Source organism: Dendrobates tinctorius, unplaced genomic scaffold (assembly GCF_039654945.1).
Source record: "Dendrobates tinctorius isolate UK_male_01 unplaced genomic scaffold, ASM3965494v1 ptg000296l, whole genome shotgun sequence".
NCBI classification, from domain to species: Eukaryota; Metazoa; Chordata; class Amphibia; order Anura; family Dendrobatidae; genus Dendrobates; species Dendrobates tinctorius.
This window is the reverse complement of record NW_027361963.1, coordinates 3276438-3298467: the sequence shown is the minus strand read 5'-3', so window position 1 is coordinate 3298467 and position 22030 is coordinate 3276438. Positions and strand designations below refer to the sequence as shown.

The following is a 22030-nucleotide window of genomic DNA, read 5'->3' as shown; positions in this document are numbered from 1 at the left end:
CGCGTTTGTAGAGCCCCTGTGTACCTAAACGTTGGAGCTCCCCCACAAGTGACCCCATTTTGGAGACTAGACCCCCCAAGGAACTTATCTAGATGTGTGGTGAGCACCTTGAACCCCCAAGCACTTCACAGAAGTTTATAACGCAGAGCCGTGAAAATAAAAAAATATTTTTTTTTCCTCAAAAAAAATGATTTTTAGCCAGCAATTTTTTTTTTCACAAGGGTAGCAGGATAAATTGGACCCCAAAAGTTGTTGTGCAGTTTGTCTTGAGTATGCCGGTACCCCATATGTGGGGGGGAACCACTGTTTGGGCACATGTCGGGGCTCGGAAGGGAAGTAGTGACATTATGAAATGCTGACTTTGATGGAATGGTCTGTGGGCATCATGTAACATTTGCAGAGCCCCTGATGTACCTAAACTGTGGAACCCCCCCCACAAGTGACCCCATTTTGGAAACTAGACCTCTCAAGGAACATATCTAGATGTGTGGTGAGCACCTTGAACCCCCAAGTGCTTCACAGAAGTTTATAACGCAGAGCCGTGAAAATAAAAATAAAAAATTTTTCCACAGAAATATTTTTTTAGCCCCCAATTTTTAATTTTCCCAAGGGTACCGGGAGAAATTAGACCCCCAAAGTTGTTGTGCAATTTTTCCTGAGTACGCTGATACCCCATATGTTGGGGTAAACCACTGTTTGGGTACATGTCGGGGCTTGGAAGGGAGGGAGCACCGTTTAACTTTTTGAATGCAAAATTGGCTGAAATCAATGGTTGCACCATGTCGCGTTTGGAGACACCCTGATGTGCCTAAACAGTGGAAACCCCACAATTCTAACTTCAACCCTAATCCCAACCCTAACCATAACCCTAACCACAAGCCTAACCCTAATTCCAACCCTAACCCTAATTCCAACCCTAATTCTAACCCTAACCCGCTTTCCAACCCTAACCTTCTTTCCAACCCTAACCCTAATGGAAAAATAAAAATAATTTCTTTATTTTATTAGTTGATCCTGCCTATGGGGGTGATAAACGGGGGGTTTATTTACTTTTCATTCTATTTTGATCACTGTGAGAGTTTATTACAGTGATCAAAATGAATTAATGGAAATTGCAGCCGGCGGGCGCACTGCCATGCTCCCGCCATTTTCCAATATGGCGGCGCCCATGGTCCAGGACCACGGGACATCGGGAGCCATAACGGCACTCGGTAAGTACCGGGGGGTGGGAGGGGGGCGATCGGAAGCCGGGGGGGGGGAGATGATGACAGCGGCGGCACATCGCCGCTGTCATTCAGTGGCGGGGGCAGATCGCCCCCGTTAACAGGTGGGGGGGTCGGAACCCGCTGTCACCAGCCATGTCCGATGCTACAGCAGCATCGGACTTGGCTGGATTGTAATATTTCATCAATTTTCATTGATGAAATATTACTATCGCTCTGATTGGCTGAATTCACTTTTAACAGCCAATCAGAGCGATCGTAGTCACGTGGGGGCGAAGCCACGCCCCCTATGGTGAAGAACAAAGCCCCCTGTATCTGCGGGTCGGGTGACCTTTCAGTGACCTAGGTCACCCGACCCGCAGGGGGGCTTTAAAGTCATGACGCCACATAGTAAAAGTGTAAATGGGGGGCCTTTAGTCTGGGGTGATAGAGGGGGAGGGGCCAAATTACTTAGGGCCCAATTACCTCATCTCTCCTTTCACTGACTGCACCCCCTCCCCCGTATCACCTCTGACTGAGCCCGCTCCTTTGCATCACCCCTGACTGCACCTCCTCCCTTGTATTACCTCTGACTGCACCTTCTCCCATATCACCCCTGCTGATTCCCCTTGCCCCGGAATCACCCTGACTGAGCCCCTCTACCCCTGTATCACCCCTAACTGCACCCCCTCCCCCTGTATCACCCCTGACTGCGTGTTCCCTTCCCCTGTATCACCCCTGGCAATGCCGCTTCCCTCTGTATCACCCTGACTGAGCCCCTCTCCCCCTGTTTTACCCCTGACTGACTGCGCCCCCTCCCCCTGTATCACCCCTACATAACATCGGAAGATCTTTACCATTATGTCGTCTTGCCCTTTGGACTACATGGGGCATCAGCCACATTACAGATGCTGATGGACATAGTGCTAGAACCCCATCGGAAGTATACGTCAGCGTACCTGGATTCCATCATCATCTTTAGTACTGTACTGGCTGGCATACCCACTTGTCCCGGTTACAAGCTGTAGTGAATTCGCTCAGATTCGCATGCTTGATGGCGAGTCCCAAGAAATGTGCAGTAGGGCTCGAGGAAGTCCAGTACTTAGGATACGTGATCGGCCGTGGGGTTATCAAACTCAAATAAAATCGAGGCCATACAGAACTGGCCCCGACCTGTTACCGCCAAACAGGTGAGAGCATTTCTCGGCATCGTTGGGTATTACCGGAGGTTTATACCTAATTTCTCTGGGAGAACAACACCCCTAACCAATCTCCTAAAGGGAAAGAAATCTGTAATGGTGCGGTGGAATCCTCAAGCAGAGGAAGCCTACCAGTCTATGAAGGTGACGCTGTGCGGACAGCCCGTTTTCATCAGCCCCAACTTCAAGAGTGACTTCGTCGTGTAGACTGATGCCTCTAACGTTGGCCTAGAAGCAGTCCTGTCGCAGGAGATGAACGGTGATGAACATCCGGTCACCTAAGTATGTAGGAATTTCACCCCGGCTGAAAAAAATCATAGCGTAGTGGTGAAGGAGTGCCTGGCTATTAAGTGGGCCTTGGAGTCCCTACGCTATTATTTGCTCGGTCGACCACTTTGCTTGGTGACAGATCTTTCACCCTTGGTCTGGATGAGAAATGACAAGGAGAGGAATGTTTGGGTCACCAAATGGTTCCTGTCTCTGCAAAATTTCAATTTCACCGTGGAACATCGTGCAGGGAAGGCTCAAGGGAATGCGGATGCCCTGTCCCAGGCGCCCTGTATGGTGACAAGTGTTCAACCCCACAAGTTTGAACAGAGGGGATTATGTGAGGCAATGAGGGGGATCATATTCGAGGGTCAATAGGTGTCCCCTAGGATGCGGCGGAGTCTTATTAAACACGCTGGAGTGCCTTGTGTTCACAACAGGACGCCTGTGAGTCACAAGGCAAAGTAAAAGAGTGTATTGGGTCCAAGTAGTGACTCAGTCAGGTTTTTAGGAAAACCCATTTAGGGCTTTTATTTTTAGAGGGATTTGCAGGTTTGGTAGTCGGGCGAATCCCTCTCTCCAGCCCGGCTTTTGGAAGTGGCTCTATTGCTACGATTCCATTTAACTCTGTCAGTTTTTGCCTTGGGTGTGTCAGTTTGGAGTTTGCAGGGAAGGTGTCTCTGTACAACTCAGGACTGTGTGAAGCTAACCTAGAACCAGGGAACTCAAGGCAGCTGATGCACCCAAAAAACACGGTGGTGCCATCATCCACGGCAATGGTTTTGGGGGTTCTGGACCGTGTTTACGGTGACCCAGCTGCGATCCGGAGGACATCACTCCTGTGTGTGAGTTTTTAGACATTAAAGACATTTGCTTTGAACTTTTCTGTGGTCCCTGCCTATCTGTTGCACTGCACTACAGCACGCTTAAAAAGATGGACACCACTGGGTCACAGGTCAGACAGTGTACACAGTGCCTCCATCTGCCTCATTATGGGGAATCTTCCACTGGGGGTTTCAGCTGAATCACATATTTCAGAGACTTACAGGGACACCCCGATGTAAGCGCTCAGCGTAGAGTGCAGGATAGATGTGAGCCGAGCCTTACTTCGATCTTTGGGAAGCAGAATTAACAAATTAACAGCAGGTGAAGAATTGGTTTTATTTATTCTTTACGTTGTTCTTCGTACGGTATAAGTAATTAGACGACTTTATTCTTCGGGTCGGTGCAATTACAGCGATACCAGATTTATATCGGGTTTTTGTGTCTGGCTTCTGTCGAAATCTAAAATACACTTTTTATTTGCTAAATTAAGTTTTTGTATCACCATATTTTAGCGCTATAATTTTCCTGATTTTTTGGGAGTTGAAATTAATAAAAAACAGCAATTTAGGAACTGTTTTTTAAGTTTATTTTTTTCTCTTTTTTATGCTTTTCACCGTGTGGTAAAACAACTTTGGGTCAGTGCCATTACAGCGATACAACATTTATAATTTTTTTTTTTTAAACAATGAAACTATTTTATAGTAAACATTATAGTTTTTGCATTGCTTTATTCTGAGAGCTATACGTATGTTATTTCTCCACTGATGGAGCTGTATGGCAGCTTGTTTTTTTGCGGGACAAGATGACATTTTAGCGATAACTAGTGTTGAGCATTCCGATACTGCAAATATCGGGTATAGGACAATATTTGCTGTATCGGAATTCCGATACCGAGTACCGATATCTTTTCAATATCGAATACCGGAATCGGAAGTTCCCATAATGCAATGAGCCACTGTTGTGGCCGTAATTGGCTGCTGAAATGATGTCATCACGATGCGCGGTCTGTGGGGTCCTTAGTCTCACTTTTGGCATTGCTGTGTGAGAAAGTTCCCACGCAGCTTTTGCCATAAAGTGAGACTAGGGACTATTTTTTTACAGTGGCGGAGGAATACAGTGCGGAAGGATACCTACCTCCCGTCATTGGATTCCTGGAGCCCCTAGAGAACGGTCTCATCAGCTGATGCTGCTGTTCTCCACGGGAGATCGTCGTGGGACACTCGTGGATTTCTGCGGAACAGGGAGTATTTGGTGGTTTGTTTTTTTCATATTTTTTTCACAGATGACAATGGCTTCGGGGAACAATGTGACAAGTAATGGTGAGTATGTACTCTGTTATATGTACTGTATGTCTATATGTATGTATTGTATGAATGTATTGTATGTAGTATGTATGTAGTATATCTGTAGCATGTTTTATGTATGTAGTATGTATGTATGTATGCTGCATGAATGTAGTATATATGTAGTATGTATTTTATATGAATGTAGTATATATGAAGTATGTATGTTGTATGAATGTTGTATATATGTAGTATGTTGTATGAATTTTGTATATATGTAGTATGTATGTGGTATGTATGTATGCTGTATAAATGTAGTATGTATGTACGCTGTATAAATGTAGTATGTATGCTGTATGAATGTAGTATGTATGTAGTATGTATGAATGTAGTATATATGTAGTATGTATGTATTTTATATGAATGTAGTATATATGAAGTATGTATGTAGTATGTTGTATGTAGTATGTATGTTTGTGTTTTTTTTGTTTTTTTTTACATTCAACACATTAGCTTGATGATGGGACTACTACTGCCCCATCATTGGCAAATGTGTCAATCACTGTCATTGTAGTAGGCATTGCCCGATGGGACTTGTAGTCCCATCGGACGATGCCTGCACACACACACAGACCCCCGGCAGGACTGTACAGACCCCCGGCAGCCAGCACAGACCCCCGGCAGCCAGCACAGACCCCCGGCAGGCCTGTACAGGCAGCCGGCACAGACCCCAGCAGGCCCGTACAGACCGCCGGCAGCCAGCACAGACCACCCGGCAGACGGCACAGACCCCCGGAAGGCCCGTACAGACCGCCGGTAGCCGGCACAGACCCCCGTTAGGCCCGTACAGACCCCCGAGAGGCCCGCACAGAGCCCGCCCGCACACACGGACACGCACAGTGTCCGCTCACGCACCGCCCACACTCTTCCCCCCTCCCGAACTTTATGTACAAGGAAAGAAAGTTGTTTTTTTTTTTTAAATCCGATATTTCTGTCCCATTGACTTGAATGGGACTTCCGGTATCGGAATCGGCGATACCCGATACTTTTTGTGTATCGGGCCGATCCAATACGATCCGATATTTCTGGATATCGGATGGTATCACTCAACACTAGCGATAACATTCTTATATACATTTGTCTTTTTGATCTTGTTTTATTCCACTTTCCGTTCAGTGATATGATGATAAAGCATAAAGGGGTTAATTAGTGTGACATTTTTATAGGTTGGGTCGTTCTGGACACTGCAATGCCAAATATGTGTACTTTATTTGTTTTTATATAAATGTTGTCATGTTTTTTCATTTATTTTGTGATCTATTTTACTTTTTTACTTAGTCCTTCTATGGGACCTTAACTTATTAATCTGATTGCAGATATGATGCATTACACTGCACATGTACTGCATTGACAGAAGCCTCTTAGACTGTGCTCCTGGCATGGTCTAAACAGCCTGTCACTGGCAGATCCCGAGGTTGTCATGACGATCTCGGGTTGCCATGACAACCATTGGCCCTCTCCCGGGCTCCTAAATGTTGCGATCGATATTAATTTATCGCTGCATTTAGGGTCTTAAAATGTGGATCTTTCTCCAGCTCCTCTGTGGTTCCATCCCTGGTGGAGACGAAACTTGGAGAAGTTGTGTTTCTTAGTGCGGCTTCTCCATCTGACTGAGGAGGGTCTTCTCTGTCCTTTTCCTCCGGGTCCTCATCCTTCGAGTGCAGAGCAGAGAGTATTAGGCTTTGGCCTCACTGATTATCACTTAATACTTGGGGCCACAATGTGCTGGGACCTCGGTACCGGTGGTGAGGAACACAACAATGTAATTTAGTCCCTGATACATAAATATAGAATTACTGGTTCTAAGAGACGTGTCTCATACAGTGGGTACGGAAAGTATTCAGACCCTTTTAAATTTTCCCCTCTGTTTCATTGCAGCCATTTGGTAAATTTAAAAAGTTCATTTTTTTTCTCATTAATGTGCACTCTGCACCCCATCTTGACTGAAAAACCCCCCAGAAATGTAGGAATATTTGCAAATTTATTAAAAAAGAAAAACTGAAATATCACATGATCATAAGTATTCAGAACCTTTGCTCAGACACTCATATTTAAGTCACATGCTGTCCATTTCCTCGTGATGCTCCTTGAGATGGTTCTACTCCTTCATTGGAGTCCAGCTGTGTTTAATTAAACTGATAGGACTTGATTTGTAAAGGCGCACACCTGTCTATATAAGACCTCACAGTGCATGTCACACCAAATGAGAATCATGAGGTCAAAGGAACTGGCCAAGGAGCTCAGAGACAGAATTGTGGCAAGGCACAGATCTGGCCAAGGTTACAAAGGAATTTCTGCAGTACTCAAGGTTCCTAAGAGCACAGTGGCCTCCATAATCCTTAAATGGAAGAAGTTTGGGACCACCAGAAGTCTTCCTAGACCTGGCCGTCCAGCCAAACTGAGCAATCGTTGGAGAAGAACCTTGGTGAGAAAGGTAAAGAAGAACCCTAAGATCACTGTGGCTGAGCTCCACAGATGCCGTAGGGAGATGGGAGAAAGTTCCACAAAGTCAACTATCACTGCAGCCCTCCACCAGTCGGGCCTTTATGGCAGAGTGACCCGACGAAAGTCTTTCCTCAGTGCAAGACTCATGAAAGCCCACATAGAGTTTGCTAAAAAACACATGAAGGACTCCCATGAGAAATAAGATTCTCTGGTCTGATGAGACGAAGATAGACCTTTTTGGTGATAATTCTAAGGGTTATGTGTGGGGAAAACCAGGCACTGCTTATCACCTGCTCAATACAATACCAACAGTGAAACGTGGTGGCAGCATCATCAACTGCAGGGACAGGATGACTGGTTGCAATTGAAGGGAACATGAATGCGGCCAAGAATTGGGATATTCTGGATGAAAACCTCTTCCAGAGTGCTCTGGACCTCAGACTTGGCCGAAGGTTCACCTTCCAACAAGACAATGACTCTAAGCACACAGCTAAAATAACAAAGGAGTGGCTTCAGAACAACTCTGTGACCATTCTTGACTGGCCCAGCCATAGCCCTGACCTAAACCCAATTGATCATCTCTGAAGAGACCTGAAAATGGCTGTCCACCAACGTTCACTATCCAATAAGATGGAACTGGAGAGGATCTGCAAGGAAGAATGGCAGAGGATCCCCAAATCCAGGTGTAAAAATCTTGTTGCATCATTCCCAAGACGACTCATGGCTGTACTAGCTCAAAAGGTGCGTCTACTCAATACTGAGCAAAGGGTCTGAATACTTATAACCATGTGATATTTCAGTTTTGTTTTTTTTTAACAAATTTGCAAAAATTTCTACATTTCTGTTTTAGTCAAGATGGGGTGCAGAGTGTACACTAATGAGAAAAAAATGAACTTTTTTGAATTTACCTAATGGCTGCAATGAAACAGAGTGAAAAATTTAATGGGGTCTGAACACTTTCCGTACCCACTGTATATAGACAGATACACGGCAGGTCATGTATTCAGTCTTTGTGTCTCCACAGATGGATCCAGGAGGAGAAATCCACCAGAGAGATGTCCCCGTCCTCTGTATCCCCAGGACTGTCCAGAGGAGAATGACAACATCCTGGAGGATCATCAGGTAGATGACGCTGAAGCCCCCCCCAACATCTGACCATGAAGTGATGGGACCTGAGCTCATCTTACATTTTACTTTTTAGGGTGAAGATCTGATTAATATTAAGATTGATGTTATACATGGAGCAGAAGAGGCGATCGCAATATGGGCCGGTGAGCAGGGGAGACTCATGTCTGTTCTGTGGTCACCTACTACTCTATCTTCTCATGACACAATTTATTTCATCACTGTGTGTCTCCACAGATGGATCCAGGAGGAGAAATCCACCAGGGAGATGTCCCCGTCCTCTGTATCCCCAGGACTGTCCAGAGGAGAATCACAATGTCCTTGAGGAACATCAGGTAGATGATGCTGGGCCCTTATCTGGATCTGTATATGGGGGGACATTTCTGATCAATGTCTTAAGCCCCCGTTACACACAGCGAGATCGCTAGCAATATCGCTGAAACGTCACTGGCTTTGTGACGCAGCAGCGATATCGCTATGTCTGATACTTTCCTGCGACCGGCTCCCCCGCTGGTTATCGCTGTTCGCGCGAGAACGTCCTGGACCATTTCTCGTCGGGCGCTTCCTGCTGGTCTTCCTGTGGCGACGAGCGACGCGTGGACGCGGGCGGGAGGACGTCAGGATCGCCGCATCTGACAGGTAAGTAGCCACCCCCGACCGCTGCTGTGTCGCTGGTGAGATCTGCCTGTGTGGCAGCTCACTAGCGACCACTTAGTGATGCACCAGCGATCCATATCGTTGTCTGGATCGCTGGTGCATTGCTTAGTGTAACGGTACCCTTAGATGTAATAGATTTTGGTGGTTTCTTGTATTGTGCTGATTGTTACATCTGATATATCAGGGGGAAGATCTGATTAATATTAAAGTGAAGGATGAGACAGAAGAAGCAGCGATAACGAGGGGGGATCAGCCGTGTGTGATTGAAGTGAAGGAGGAGATTCCCGTAGATGTTTCCACAGGTGTGTAATAATGTCCAGCGCGTGATGATGACTGGCGTGTGATTATAATGATGCCTCCCACTGTCTCCTACACTGAGGTCAGCATGTTGGTCTTTCTGCATCCAGGCCTGCCGCCCGGTGGCATGAAGAGCCCTTTGGTAAGTCAGTAAGTGCCATGCTATGGAGGTGTGGGTCAGACATATGGCTGTCGTTCCTCTGCCACTATGGAGGCCATCTTGGAGGTAGAAGGATCTGAACATCCGGCCCCGTCGCCGCACCCTGGTGTAAAACAACCAGACCCATCACCCCCCCCTTACACACACCTCTTCGGTGTATAGCATCCAGCCCGTTGTCCTTCCCTCGGTGTATAACAGCCAGCCCTGTTGTGCCCCTAGTATATAACATCCAACCCCATTGCCCCTTATGACTCCTGAAATGTGAGAATGTAAAATAATGAATAAAAAATGGATCTGTGAGGCATATAATGTGGGAAATGTTTGTCACAAAAGTCAACTATAGTTGTACATGAAAGAAGTCACGACAGAGAGAAGCCGTACTCATGTTCACTATGTGGGAAATTCTTTAGAGATTAATTACCGTATTTTTCGCTTTATAAGACGCTCCGCATTATAAGACGCACCCCAAATATTGAGGCGAAAAATAGGAAAAAACATTTTTTTAATAAAATGGTGGTGCTTCTTATAATCCAGGCGTCTTATTGCTTACCGCTCTGTCCCCGGGGTGCTGTTGCCCACTCTGTCCCCACTGTGCTGTTGCCCACTCTGTGCCTGGTGCTGCCGCCACCGTGCTGGGTCCTCCGGGTGCTGCCGCTGCGCTGGGTCCCTTGGGTGCTGCCGTCGCGCTGGGTCCCTTGGGTGCTGCCGCCACCACGCTGTCTCCCCCGGTGCCTGCCGCCGTGCTCTGTCCCTTGCTGCATGCGGGGCTCTGCTGTTCCATCGATGCCTGTGCAGTGGCTGGCTTGCTTCCTGGAAAATGGCCGCCGCACAAGCGCAGATGGAGATCTCGGCATTGAAATCTCGGGAGATGAAATTTCAGCGCTGAAATCTCCCGGGATTTCAGTGCCGAGATCTCCATCTGCGCTTGCGCGTTGGCCATTTTCCAGGATGCAAGCCACCGCACAGGCATGGATGGAACGGCTGAGCCCCCCACGCAGCAAAGGACAGAGCCCGGCGGCGGCAGGCACCGGGGGACACAGCGTGGCGGTGGCAGCACCCGGAAGACCCAGCGCTGTGGCGGCAAGTAACGGACACCCGCAGCGGCAGCACAATGAAAGGTATGTTTGCATTGTAAGACACACCCCTATTTTCCCCCTAAATTTTGGGGGAAAAAAAGTGTGTCTTACAAAGCGAAAAATACGGTAAGTTTTTTTTAGACATGAAAAAGTCACAAGATCGAAGCAGTAATCATGTTCACTATGTGGGAAGTGTCTTATAAACACAATACTTCATATTAATCTCTTAAAAGGGGTTTTCTGATTGTGAAAAACCACTGTCTCTCAGTAACAGACACCAATCCTGTGCTGTATTCACTCTCCCCTGGTTCAGTGCTGAGTCTCCAGTGCTGCTATCAGTGTCTGCTATTGGCTGCAGTGCTGATATCACATTGACAGTGCTGCCGCCTGTAAGGGAGCTCAGTGGTTTTGAGCAGCTGATGCCATTTATTCTGGCAGAGCCGCTGATCTCCGTTATTGGCTATAGTGCTCTCAATGAGACGTCATCACTGCAGACAACAAGACAATGGTCATTTTATTTCTATAGCGCCAACATATTCCGCAGCACTTGACATTTTAGAGGGGACTTGTACAGACAATAAAAGACATTACAGCATAGCAATAATCTCATAAATCAACAGATACCAAGAGGAGTGAGGGCCCTGCTCACAAGCTTACATTATGGATGGTAATCTGGTCATTACCAGAATGGAGGGCACGGGTAGGGTGGTAGACGAGACGAGGGAGGAGATGTAGGGTGGTGCTGAAGCATGGAACGCTTTGTGGATGAAAGTAATAAGTTTATATTGAACTCTGTAGCAGATGGGTAACCAGTGCAATGTGTGGCACAGAGTAGAGGCATCGGTGTATCGGTTAGTGAGGAATATGATCCTGACTACTGCATTCAGGACGGATAGTCCTGAGGGGAGGGTTTGGTAGGAGGGAGACCGATTAGTAGAGAGTTACAATAGTCCAGACGAGAATGAATAAGAGAAACAGTAAGAGTTTTTGCAGAGTGCAAAGTAAGAAAAGGTCGAATTCTAGAAATGTTTTTGAGGTGCAGATAACAAGAGTGAGCCAGTGATCGAATGTGGGGGGAGAATGAAAGCTCGGAATCAAGTATGACCCCAAGACAGCGGACATGTTGCTGGGGAGTAATGGTGGAACCACACACGGAATTGGCAATATCATGCATAGTTAGGTTAGTGGAGGGAGGAAACGAGGAGTTTTTGACAGTTTCAGATATAGGGGAGACATGATGTTAGAGACAGTGGACAGACAATCACTGGTGTTTTGTAATAATCACCGGGGCAGGACCCAGTCTCCCTGAGCATCGCAATGCTGTGATGTGCGATGAAACTCCGTCCCCAGCACAGTCACTCAGGAGACTGGGTCCTGCCTCGGTGATGCCGCTTCAGCTTCCAATTCCGGAAGTTGTCGTGACATCACCGGACATCAGAGTCAGCGGCAGCCGGGGGTCACGTAATAGAGATGAGTGTACAGTGATAGCGCCGCTCACAGGCACATTTGGAAATGCAAGGTATTTGAAGAAAGCCTTATTTCCAATGTTTAAATTGATTTGCCCAGTACACATTGTAGTGGACAACCTCTAAGGTTGTGATGTCATTATGGGTTGTATGAATGACGGCATGTATTACTCAGCTTGTATTAGTCCGATGAAGGAGCTGGACCGGCTCCGTAACAAGTAGCTTAATAGAATAATTTTAATAAGATAAGAAAACTTTCCCTACATCCTTGGCAGCACTTTCGGAAGCCCATTTTTTACTTATACTTTTATCCTGATTCTTTCCATCTGGACCTCTTGGTGGAGGATCAGGCGGCACCGCTGCAGCCATGGAGGATCAATCATGTTAACACCAGGGTTGTGCCTGGAGCTGCACAACTAATCCAGGGAAGTAGTAGCCACTCACCTTAACCCAATATTATCTGCTGATTCACACAAGGAGCGCTTTTTATTTGTTTTTATAAAGTAAATTTAGAAATCCCTTCTGTATTGTAGAAAAATTCACATCCAATCTATCCTTCATCCTTATAGGAAATCCTTGTGAGAATAACGGTTTGTCACTAAATTGTAAAAAAGAAGATACCAGGAAGCAGTCTAATGGAGAAAACCTCATTACCCTTCATGGACCTCCTGGACTTCACAGCACTTCACTTTCTTATACTCCTCCTAATCATGAGGAACCCTCTCCTGAGCAATCTCACATTGTTACCACAATTCCAGGTGACAAAGTGGATACAAAATTTCAGTGTGAGAAGCAACTTACTACAAGCACAGATTTTTTAGCACAAAGAAAACACAAAGGAAAAATGAGATACTGCTGTTCAGAATGTGGGAAATTCTTTACACATAAATCACAATTTCTAATACATGAGAGAATTCACACAGGAGAAAAGCCATTTTCATGTTCGGAATGTGGAAAGGCCTTCACAGAAAAAGGGAATCTTAGTAGACATCAGAGAATTCATACAGGAGAGAAGCCATACTCCTGTTCAGAATGTGGGAAATGCTTTATAGATAAATCACACTTTATTATACATAAGAGAATACACACAGGAGAAAAGCCATTTTCATGTTCCGAATGTGGGAAATCCTACACAAAGAAACAGAGTCTTATTACACATCAGAGAATTCATACAGGAGAGAAACTGCATTCATGTTTGGAATGTGTGAAGGCCTTCACAAATAAAAGCGATCTTATTAAACATCAGAGAATTCATACAGGAGAGAAGCCGTATTCATGTTTGGAATGTGGGAAATGCTTTACAGATAAAAGGAGTCTTATTAGACATCAGAGAATTCACACAGGAGAGAAGCCATTTTCGTGTTTGGAATGTGTGAAGGCCTTCACAGATAAAAGGAGTCTTATTAGACATCAGAGAATTCATACAGGAGAGAAGCCATATTCATGTTTGGAATGTGGGAAATGCTTTAGAGAGAAAGGAAAACTTACTATACATCAGAGAATTCATACTGGAGAGAAGCCATTTTCATGTTTGGAATGTGTGAAGGCCTTCACAAAAAAAAGCGATCTTATTGTACATCAGAGAATTCATACAGGAGAGAAGCCATATTCATGTTTGGAATGTGTGAAGGCCTTCAGAATTAAAAGCAATCTTATTATACATCAGAGAATTCATACAGGAGAGAAGCCATTTTCATGTTCAGAATGTAGGAAGGCCTTCACAAATAAAAGCGATCTTATTAAACATCAGAGAATTCATACAGGAGAGAAGCCATACTGATGTTCACAATGTGGGAAATTTTTAGAGCTAATTCAAGTCTTGTTAAACATGAAAGAACTCACAAAGGGGAGAAACCATTTTCGTGTTTATAATGAGGAAAATGCTTTACAGGTAAATCACCACTTAATAAACATCAGAGAATTCACACAGGAGACAAACTGTATTTGTCACGATTTCCACTCTGTTTCTGTCTTTTTGTTGCTCTGTGTCGGGACTGTCAGTCTGTGCTGGGTCTGTGCTGCAATCATCTTTGTTCATTTTCCTTATTCAGGCTTCTTCTTAAGCATGCTAGTTCCTCCCCCAGTGTCAATCGTACACTTGCTGTTGCCTGTGTAACATTGATCCCTCTGTGCCTGACCCAGCTTGACTTGATTCTCTTCCCGGACTCACACCATTTGCTTGTGACCTGTCTTTGCTTGTGCCTGCTCCCTGTTACCGGCTTTGTCTCTCTGGCTTTCCTGACCTTGGCTCGTGTATTGGACTTCGTCTCTGACTTGCCTTTGTCATACTGCGCCATTTCCTGGACCTGACCTCAGATTGTTTGACCTCCCTTTACTTACAGTAAGTAGTTTATATCTTCACTATTGTGACTCGCGTCACAGTACTCATGATCATTCTGTGAGAAATGCTTTACATATAAATCAACTCTTATTACACAGGAGAGGAGCCGTATTCATGTTCACAGTGTGGGAAATCTTTAGTAAATAAATCAAATCTTGTCAGACAAGACTTAAGGCATACAGGAAATAAACTGTAATTATGTTCACTGTGTTATACATTTTAATAAACATTGCTCAGAATAAATGAGTACACCCCTTTTGATAAGTAAGTTTTTAATTAATATCTCACTGAACACAAGAACAAAATTTTGGCAACAAGGAGTTTCATAGAACAATTTTTAACCCCTTACCAACAGTCAGTAATAATACGTTCACGCATGCTGGTACTTGTTGACACGGGACGGATTATTATCTCCAGGCGATCGTGCGCCGGCTTATTCTGACAGCTGGCACTAAGTGCCAGGAGAGATCCCGCACTGCTCCCAGCACTTTAATCCCCTAAATGCTGCAATCGAACTCGATCACTGCATTTTGGGAGCTAGCAGAGGGACAACGGCCTCTCTGCCCTTGGATCAGAGACCGCGCTGCGTGACCGGTCAACAGAGCTAGGAAAGTTGCTTGATCATGTGCAGTGATGAAAAATACTTTTTATTGCAATAAAAAGTGTCTTTTAGTGTGTGACAGCTGTCAAACATAAATACCTGATACTAATCTGATATCGCTGTAGTCGCACCGACCTGTACAATAAAATCGCCTAATCACTTATACCGCACAAAGAACGGCGTAAAAAAATCAAACCAATTCTATAATTGTAGAAGGATCAACTTTATTCTCATTTGCACAAGGAAAGACTAGAAGCAATGGGATGAAACTGAATGGGAGGAGACACAGATTATATATTAGAAAAAACTTTTTGACAGAGTGATCAATGAGTGGAACAAGCTGCCACGAGAAGTGGTGAGTTCTCCTTCAATGGAAGTCTTCAAACAGAGGCTGGACAGACATCTGACTGGAATGATTTAGCGAATCCTGCTTTGAGCAGGGGGTTGGACCAGATGGCCCAGGAGGTCCCTTCCAACTCTGATTCTATGATTCACCCGCTGTTGATTTTTTTTCATTCTGCCTCCCAAAGATCGCAGTAAGGCTCCTCTCACATTTATCCCGTACTCTGCGCTTTCACCGGGGTTTCCATGTAAATCTCTGAAATACTTGATAAAGACAGAACCCCCGTCAGAAGATTCCCTATAATGAGGCAGAGGTAGGCTCTGTGGACGAGGTTAGGCTAGTTTCACACTAGCGTTTCTGCCGTCTGCGCACGGCCACCGATTAGCCCCGCACCCCTCCTGACATCTATCGCACATGGCTGCATGCGTTCTGCGCACCCTATCTTTAACATAGGGTGCGCAGACCGTGCGCTAGTAGGATTTTTGAGTGCGCTGCGCACTTTTGAAGGTACACCGAGCGCGCCAAAATGCAACCTGCTGCGTTCAGCACACAGCGGCGCACCTTCAAGAGTGCGCACCCAAAAATCCTACCAGTGCACGGTCTGCGCACCCTATGTTAAAGATAGGGTGCGCAGATCGCATGTAGTCGTGTGCGATAGTAAGAGATGTCAGGAGAGGGTGGGGCTTATCGCCGGCCGTGCGCAGACGGCAGAAACGCTAGTGTGAAACTAGCCTTACGAAGGTGACAAGCGGCTGGCTGTAACTCGGCGGGGTTGCGAAGGTTGCTGTGGATTCGCGGGTCCACAAAGACAGCAGGAGCTGTAGTAGTGCCAGTAGGAGCTGGGGTGTCGTGCTTGAAGGGCCAGTATAAGCCTGAAAGACAAACTGTATGGTGTGAACTTTTGGTCTGAGAAGGCCTGTAGAAGGGACATGGGGAAATCCCAAAAGGGGGTGGTGACCTAAATCGGGTGTTAACCCAAAAAGGGGTGGAGTCCCAGGGGGAGGCATAGTCCAAAAAGGGGATAGTGGTCCAAAAGGCGGAGTTTTCAAAAGGGGCAGCACTGGTTACCTCAGTGGACATGTCTGGGGAACAGGTGTTTGTGTCTGACTTTTTCTGAGTGCGGCACATTCTTTCCAGATGACGATGGGCTGCAGGTGTATATCGTGATTCTACACCGTGTAGGAGTCTCTGGACGGTTGGACTCAGGTGACTGACAGGAACTCCTCGTTTTATGTCTGACCGAGAAAAAGGTCAAGGTTCGCTGCCACCATGGGGTCACTGTGGACTATACTGTGGACAGAGTAATGATTGAGTGGTCCAAATGGATTGAGTGCCAAGGTGGCAGTATACCACCAAACTTAGTGTATCCCTTCGAGAGGGGCCGGGACTTTGTCTTGTTTGAAGATGCAGAGGAAGTTGATGAAGTGTGGGGTGGCTCAATGGAGGAGGTAGCACCACCTAAGTTCGATTGTCCAGAGCGCCGTGTGACCAAGGGAAAGTGTGGGTCTGACCAACTTGGGGATTTGGCTGGAAACGGGGTACCTCCAGAAAAGGGGTCTGACACCTATGTGAATGGGCGCTTGCTGGTCCTGGATGACGGTGAGTGGTGACTCCAATTTGGCTGCTATCACCCGACAGCTAGAGGGTCAAGTTGACAACCTGACCAAGGAAGTGTGCATGTGGAAAGAGCGAGTTGACAGTTTTCACCAGGAGGAAGTACACATACGAAACTCGGAGAGAGAGCGCCAAGAGATCTGTCAACAGCTGGCAAAGGAATGTTTAAAGGTGGCGAGTATGGAAGTTGCGAACTCCATGCAATTTGAACAGCTGTGCCACCAAGAGTCTGAGCTCTCGGCAGTCAAGACCCTGAGACAAACGACCGAGCACAGAGTGGATGAGCTTGAGAAATAAGTCTTGGACCTCATAGGTCACCTGTCAACGTGGCAAAGTATGAATAAGACCCTCAGAGAAGATGTGGAAGTGCTCAAAGAAACTAAGAGGTCTTCTGCGGGAGAAGTTGGTGGACGAATACTTACAGCGGCCGGGCCCAAGTGATAACAAGACGAAACTACCAGTACCCATCTTGGCAAGGGGTCGCAAAGAGGTAAAATCTGAAGATTTGGAGCGGAAAGCTGAACAAGATATTCCCCCAGTCGGGACAACTGAATTGAGGGAAGTGTCCGTGGTAAACCCAGAGCCTTCTATCCAGGAAGAGAGCAAGTCCACAACCTTCAAGTGCGTGATTGACGTACCCGAAGACGTGCAAGAAGCCTGTATCGATGAGGGTGTGCATGAGGCTTTTTAAAAGGCGGTCAAAGCGTGTAAGGTGCACTGGGCACTTGAGGCTCGGCAGTTGGTACTATCAGCCAGGGAAGACACCGCAAAGCGGGTAGCTGTCCTGAAGGATATGCGTCTGCAATGTCTCCATGCTAAACAGATGCTCAGGTGGAGTAATGTGAAAGCTGCTCGACGTCTAGAACTGGCAAAGAAAGCTAAGAATCGGCTGGGCTTGGGGGAAGATGTAATTCCGGAACCCAAATATCTGGTGGAGAGACTCGTTGGAAGTCTCGGTAAAGTGATGCAAATCCTTGTAGATATCTCCGGTGTGGCGAGGGTGAGGATCCCTCCTGATGGTGAAATCCAAGTATCTGGTGAAGAGGGCATGATTCCCATCATTGTGGTTGGCTCCATGGAAAGCCTAAGGAATTTCCGGATGCTCCTGGAATACCGAGTGATGTACCTGCAGGAGATAGAGCAGTTGAGACTAGACCGACTGCAGGTTAATAAAGAGATGCGGAACATCAGATGGTGGCAGCCTGCATCCCGGGTTATAAGGACCAGAAGGTACATCCCAATTAATGAAATGGCAGGTGGCCAAAGACCTTCAGCAAAAACGTGAACATCACAAATCTGCAAGTGGCAGTTCTCACAGTATGAGACTGCAAGACATAGACAGTAGCGCCTTTGATGTACTAAATGGGTCAGACCAGACAGGGCTCAACTTAAGTAATACTTATGACTGCACCAACCAGGAGAGCCGGCCGTGGAGAAAAAAGTCGGGATGGAGCAGACAGAGAAAGTGTGGACACTTAAAAGTGTCTGGTGACGCAGACGGACTTTGAATGGAAGACCAAAGCCCAAGACTGATATACTGACCACTGGGGGCGGAGGAGAACTAACGCAAAAATGATGCCGTATGATGCCCAAAACAGACTGAGACGGTCCTATCGACTTGTAGAGCAAGGTGACATGCGTGCCCGGTCCCGAGACCCCTGGGGGAAGTCTGTTATGAACTCATTTTATGCTCCACCAGTTGAGAGTTCTCCTTCCGTTCTCCCTCTGGTGGTGACAGGAGGTAGTGAGGTTGGTTTAAGTGGTAGTGATCTGCCACCTGATGAGGAGGATAACGATTGGATCTCTGGAGTATCAGACTGGATATAAGACAGCCGCAGCCCTGTCCTGGTGCTGGTGATTCAGTCTGCTTCTCAGGTCCTGGACTTCAGCTCTCTTCCAGTCTTCTCAAGTTAAGTTTGTTTTTTGCTAATGTTTACACTTGCGCTTGTTGGTCAATTCAGTTTCTTGTGTGATCCGCCTGCCCCTGCTGGGGCTATGCTCCTATTTATCTGTATTTGCCAATCTGCCTTTTTGTCCCTTATTAGATTGGCCTCTTTTTGCTCTGTCTCAGAATATTTCAGAGTGCTGATATAGTGGGAGAAGTCTAGTGACTTCAGGGTTAATTTTGCTATCAGAAGTGTTGGACATTATTTGGGTAGTTTTTTTTTTGGCAGATTGCAGACAGTATCTTTCCTTTCCTGTCCTTTCTAGTTAGTCGGGCCCCATCGTTTGCTCAGCCTATTTTCTTGTCTTTGTTTGTATTTTCATCTTGTTTCACCGTCAATACATGTGGGGGGCTGTCTTTCCTTTGGGGTCTGCTCTGGTGCAGTTAGTTTTCCTCTTTTCCTGCTTTAGGCTTATGTAGCTCTCCGGTTGTGACGAGGCATCTAGGACCTTCGTAGGAACGCTCCATGACTGCTGCTAGATGTTGTGGTTAAGTTCAGGGATCTGCAATCTGCATAGTTACCAACTTCTCTGGTTTTCTGAGACTTAGCTTGTTGGTTTTTTTTCCCTCGGTGACCCATTCATAACAGAAGTCATGTGTTCAACCCTCCACAAGTTTGAACAGAGGGGGGAGGTATGTGGTGCAGTGACCGCTGTGTCCGCTAGGGGGTGCTGTGTGGGTGTCCCAGGACAGGCATACAGGCATGTCCATTGTGGTAATAGTAATAGGATGAACGGCAGGATGGTAAATGACCGTTATGTATCCCAGGCTGGGTGGCCCTGGGATGGAAACTTGAATGTGTGTTAATCAGCAGAGGTACTGATGAGGTTTTTGGTGCAGTATATTAGGGAGAGCTTCCAGGTGGCTAGTGAAACGGGTGGGACCAGTCACCTATAAACCCACCCAGGGGCGTGTGTCTGAAGTAAAGCCTATGTGTGTGGTTGTGAATCTGAAGGACCTGCAATGAGGTCATAGCCATGTGATGCTGTGGGTGTGGCTATGGACCATATAAGGTGACCAGGGTAGGTCACATGAGGGAATATCTGGATCTGATTGGTCCATGTGGAAGGTACCAGAAGGGAGACATGCTAGAAGGTGTGCTGCCTTCCTGAAGCGCATGTGTGGACGCCGCTGACCATGTGTGGCCTGTGTGTAATAGCCTGTGAGTACAGGACAGTCCCCATGAGGGAAGGGACATCAGGACTGAGAAGCAGCTAAGAGGTAACCCCGGACAGGGGGAAATAACTGTGAGGCTATAGAGCCTGATTGCTGAACAAAGCACAGCCTGTGTGACCACAGGGCCGAGAGAGCGAAGCCCTTTGATGAACATTCTTCTGTTGTTGTTGCATATAGTTTGTGCCGTCTAATAAACCACATGGACTGATTTATGAGGAAAACCCATGTCTGGCGTGCTTAATCCGCTGCCGAGTGAGTGTCCCTGAACATGAATAAGAAGCGCTACCTTACAATATATTCACGGATTCGCCATGTATATGGATACACCTAAATAAAATGGAAATGGTTGGTGATATCAACTTCCTGTTTGTGGCACATTGTATATGGGAGAGGGGAAACTTTTTAAGATGGGTGGTGACCATTTTGAAGTCAGCCATTTTGGATACAACTTTATTTTTTCCAATGGGAAGAGAGTCACATGAAACTTATTGAGAATTTCACAAGAAAAACAATGGTGTGCTTGGTTTTTAACGTAACTTTATTCTTTCATGAGTTATTTACAAGTTTCTCTTTGTTTACAGCCATTGACATGTCGCAGAGGTTAACACGTGATGAGCAGGAAGAAATTGTGTTGATGTCTAGTGAACGCAGTACCCGGGTCATTGCAGCAGATTTTAATGCAAGACACCCTGAGCAAGAAAACTCACCATTCCCATTTTATTTTAGTGTATCCATATAAATGGCCCACCCAAAAAAGTTTGCCTCATCACATAATGTTCTGTGTAAACTGGGGGTCATGTTCCAATTTCTGTTTTGCCCATTCTGCAAATTCAGCGTGCCGATCTGGCATCAATCGAACATCCGTTCGGCGGATATTAGCTACTCACAAATGGCACCTTTACAAAATCCAGCTGCTGCAGCATCTCAACGAGGACAACCTAGATCGGAAAAAATAAAGTTGGATCCAAAATAGCTGACTTCAAAATGGCCGCCATGGTCACCACCCATCTTGAAAAGTTTCCCCTCCCATATACTAATGTGCCACAAACAGGAAGTTGATATCACCAACCATTCCCATTTTATTTAGGTGTATCCATATAAATGGCCCACCCTGTATATGTGTGATAGATATATATAGATGAAAAGCCGGGAAAATCATCTGCCACATACAGTAACTCCATGCAACCGAACTATGTGCTGTATAAATAAGCTGGCCAAGGTTGCAGCAGATGATAACGCGGGCAACGGTACAAAGTGGGCTTGTTTGGAAAACCTATCCACCACGACCCATACCACAGAGTTGCCCCTGGAAGGGGGAATATTAGAGATAAAATCCATGGACAGATGTGTCCATGGTCAATCCTGAATTGGCAAAGGCACCAATTCCCTGGCCAGCCGGACCTGAGAGCATTTAGAGCGGGCGAACACCCCACATGTATTTACAAACCTTTTAATATCAATAACCATAGAGGGTGATATAGAAGAGTTAATGGTTTGCTTTTATATCCCTTTAAATGCCTTTAAGACTTCAATTGCCTTTTGCCTTATTATTGCTAGAATTATTGTTATGTAGACTACTAGTCTCTGTCTTCAAGGAAACTATACTTGTTATATTTGTTCTCAACAACGTGTTCTGGCTACATTGTAAACAAGGTACGACCCTGAGGTGATGGTGGGGGCCTAATGAGCTCCATAGTCACATATTGTCGTAAATGGTATAAAAACATGTCTTGTATTTCATTACGTCAGATAAAGTGATTTGACCACGGCTTGTGTGTTGAAGTCTCTTTGTCTCCAAGCGCTTGCAACAGAAAGGGTGAAAAACCTCACAATTCGGACTCACTGGTGATCTGGACAGCTGATGCTTGGTCAGAACAAAAGCAGCTACGACAGGTTTGACGCCCAACGGGGACCGTGGAAACCAGCCTATTCGGAATCCGTATGTGGG

The 22030-nt window shown here is 46.1% G+C and overlaps 1 protein-coding gene across 2 annotated transcripts in view; it reads left to right on the top strand.

Moving 5' to 3' along the window:
* The window catches only part of LOC141073068 (uncharacterized), a 258205-nt gene that overhangs the window by 50926 nt on the left and 185249 nt on the right, over nucleotides 1–22030 (top strand). The window contains exons 5-9 of one of the 2 annotated variants that reach the window (XM_073560394.1): nucleotides 8306–8403; nucleotides 8483–8552; nucleotides 8644–8741; nucleotides 9248–9365; nucleotides 12632–14667. In XM_073560394.1, coding sequence (XP_073416495.1) covers nucleotides 8306–8403; nucleotides 8483–8552; nucleotides 8644–8741; nucleotides 9248–9365; nucleotides 12632–13842 — 1595 coding nt within the window. In that variant the 3' untranslated portion in view covers nucleotides 13843–14667. Of the gene's footprint in view, nucleotides 1–8305; nucleotides 8404–8482; nucleotides 8553–8643; nucleotides 8742–9247; nucleotides 9366–12631; nucleotides 14668–22030 lie in introns of those variants that run through there. The other variant, XM_073560393.1, reaches the window with a different exon arrangement.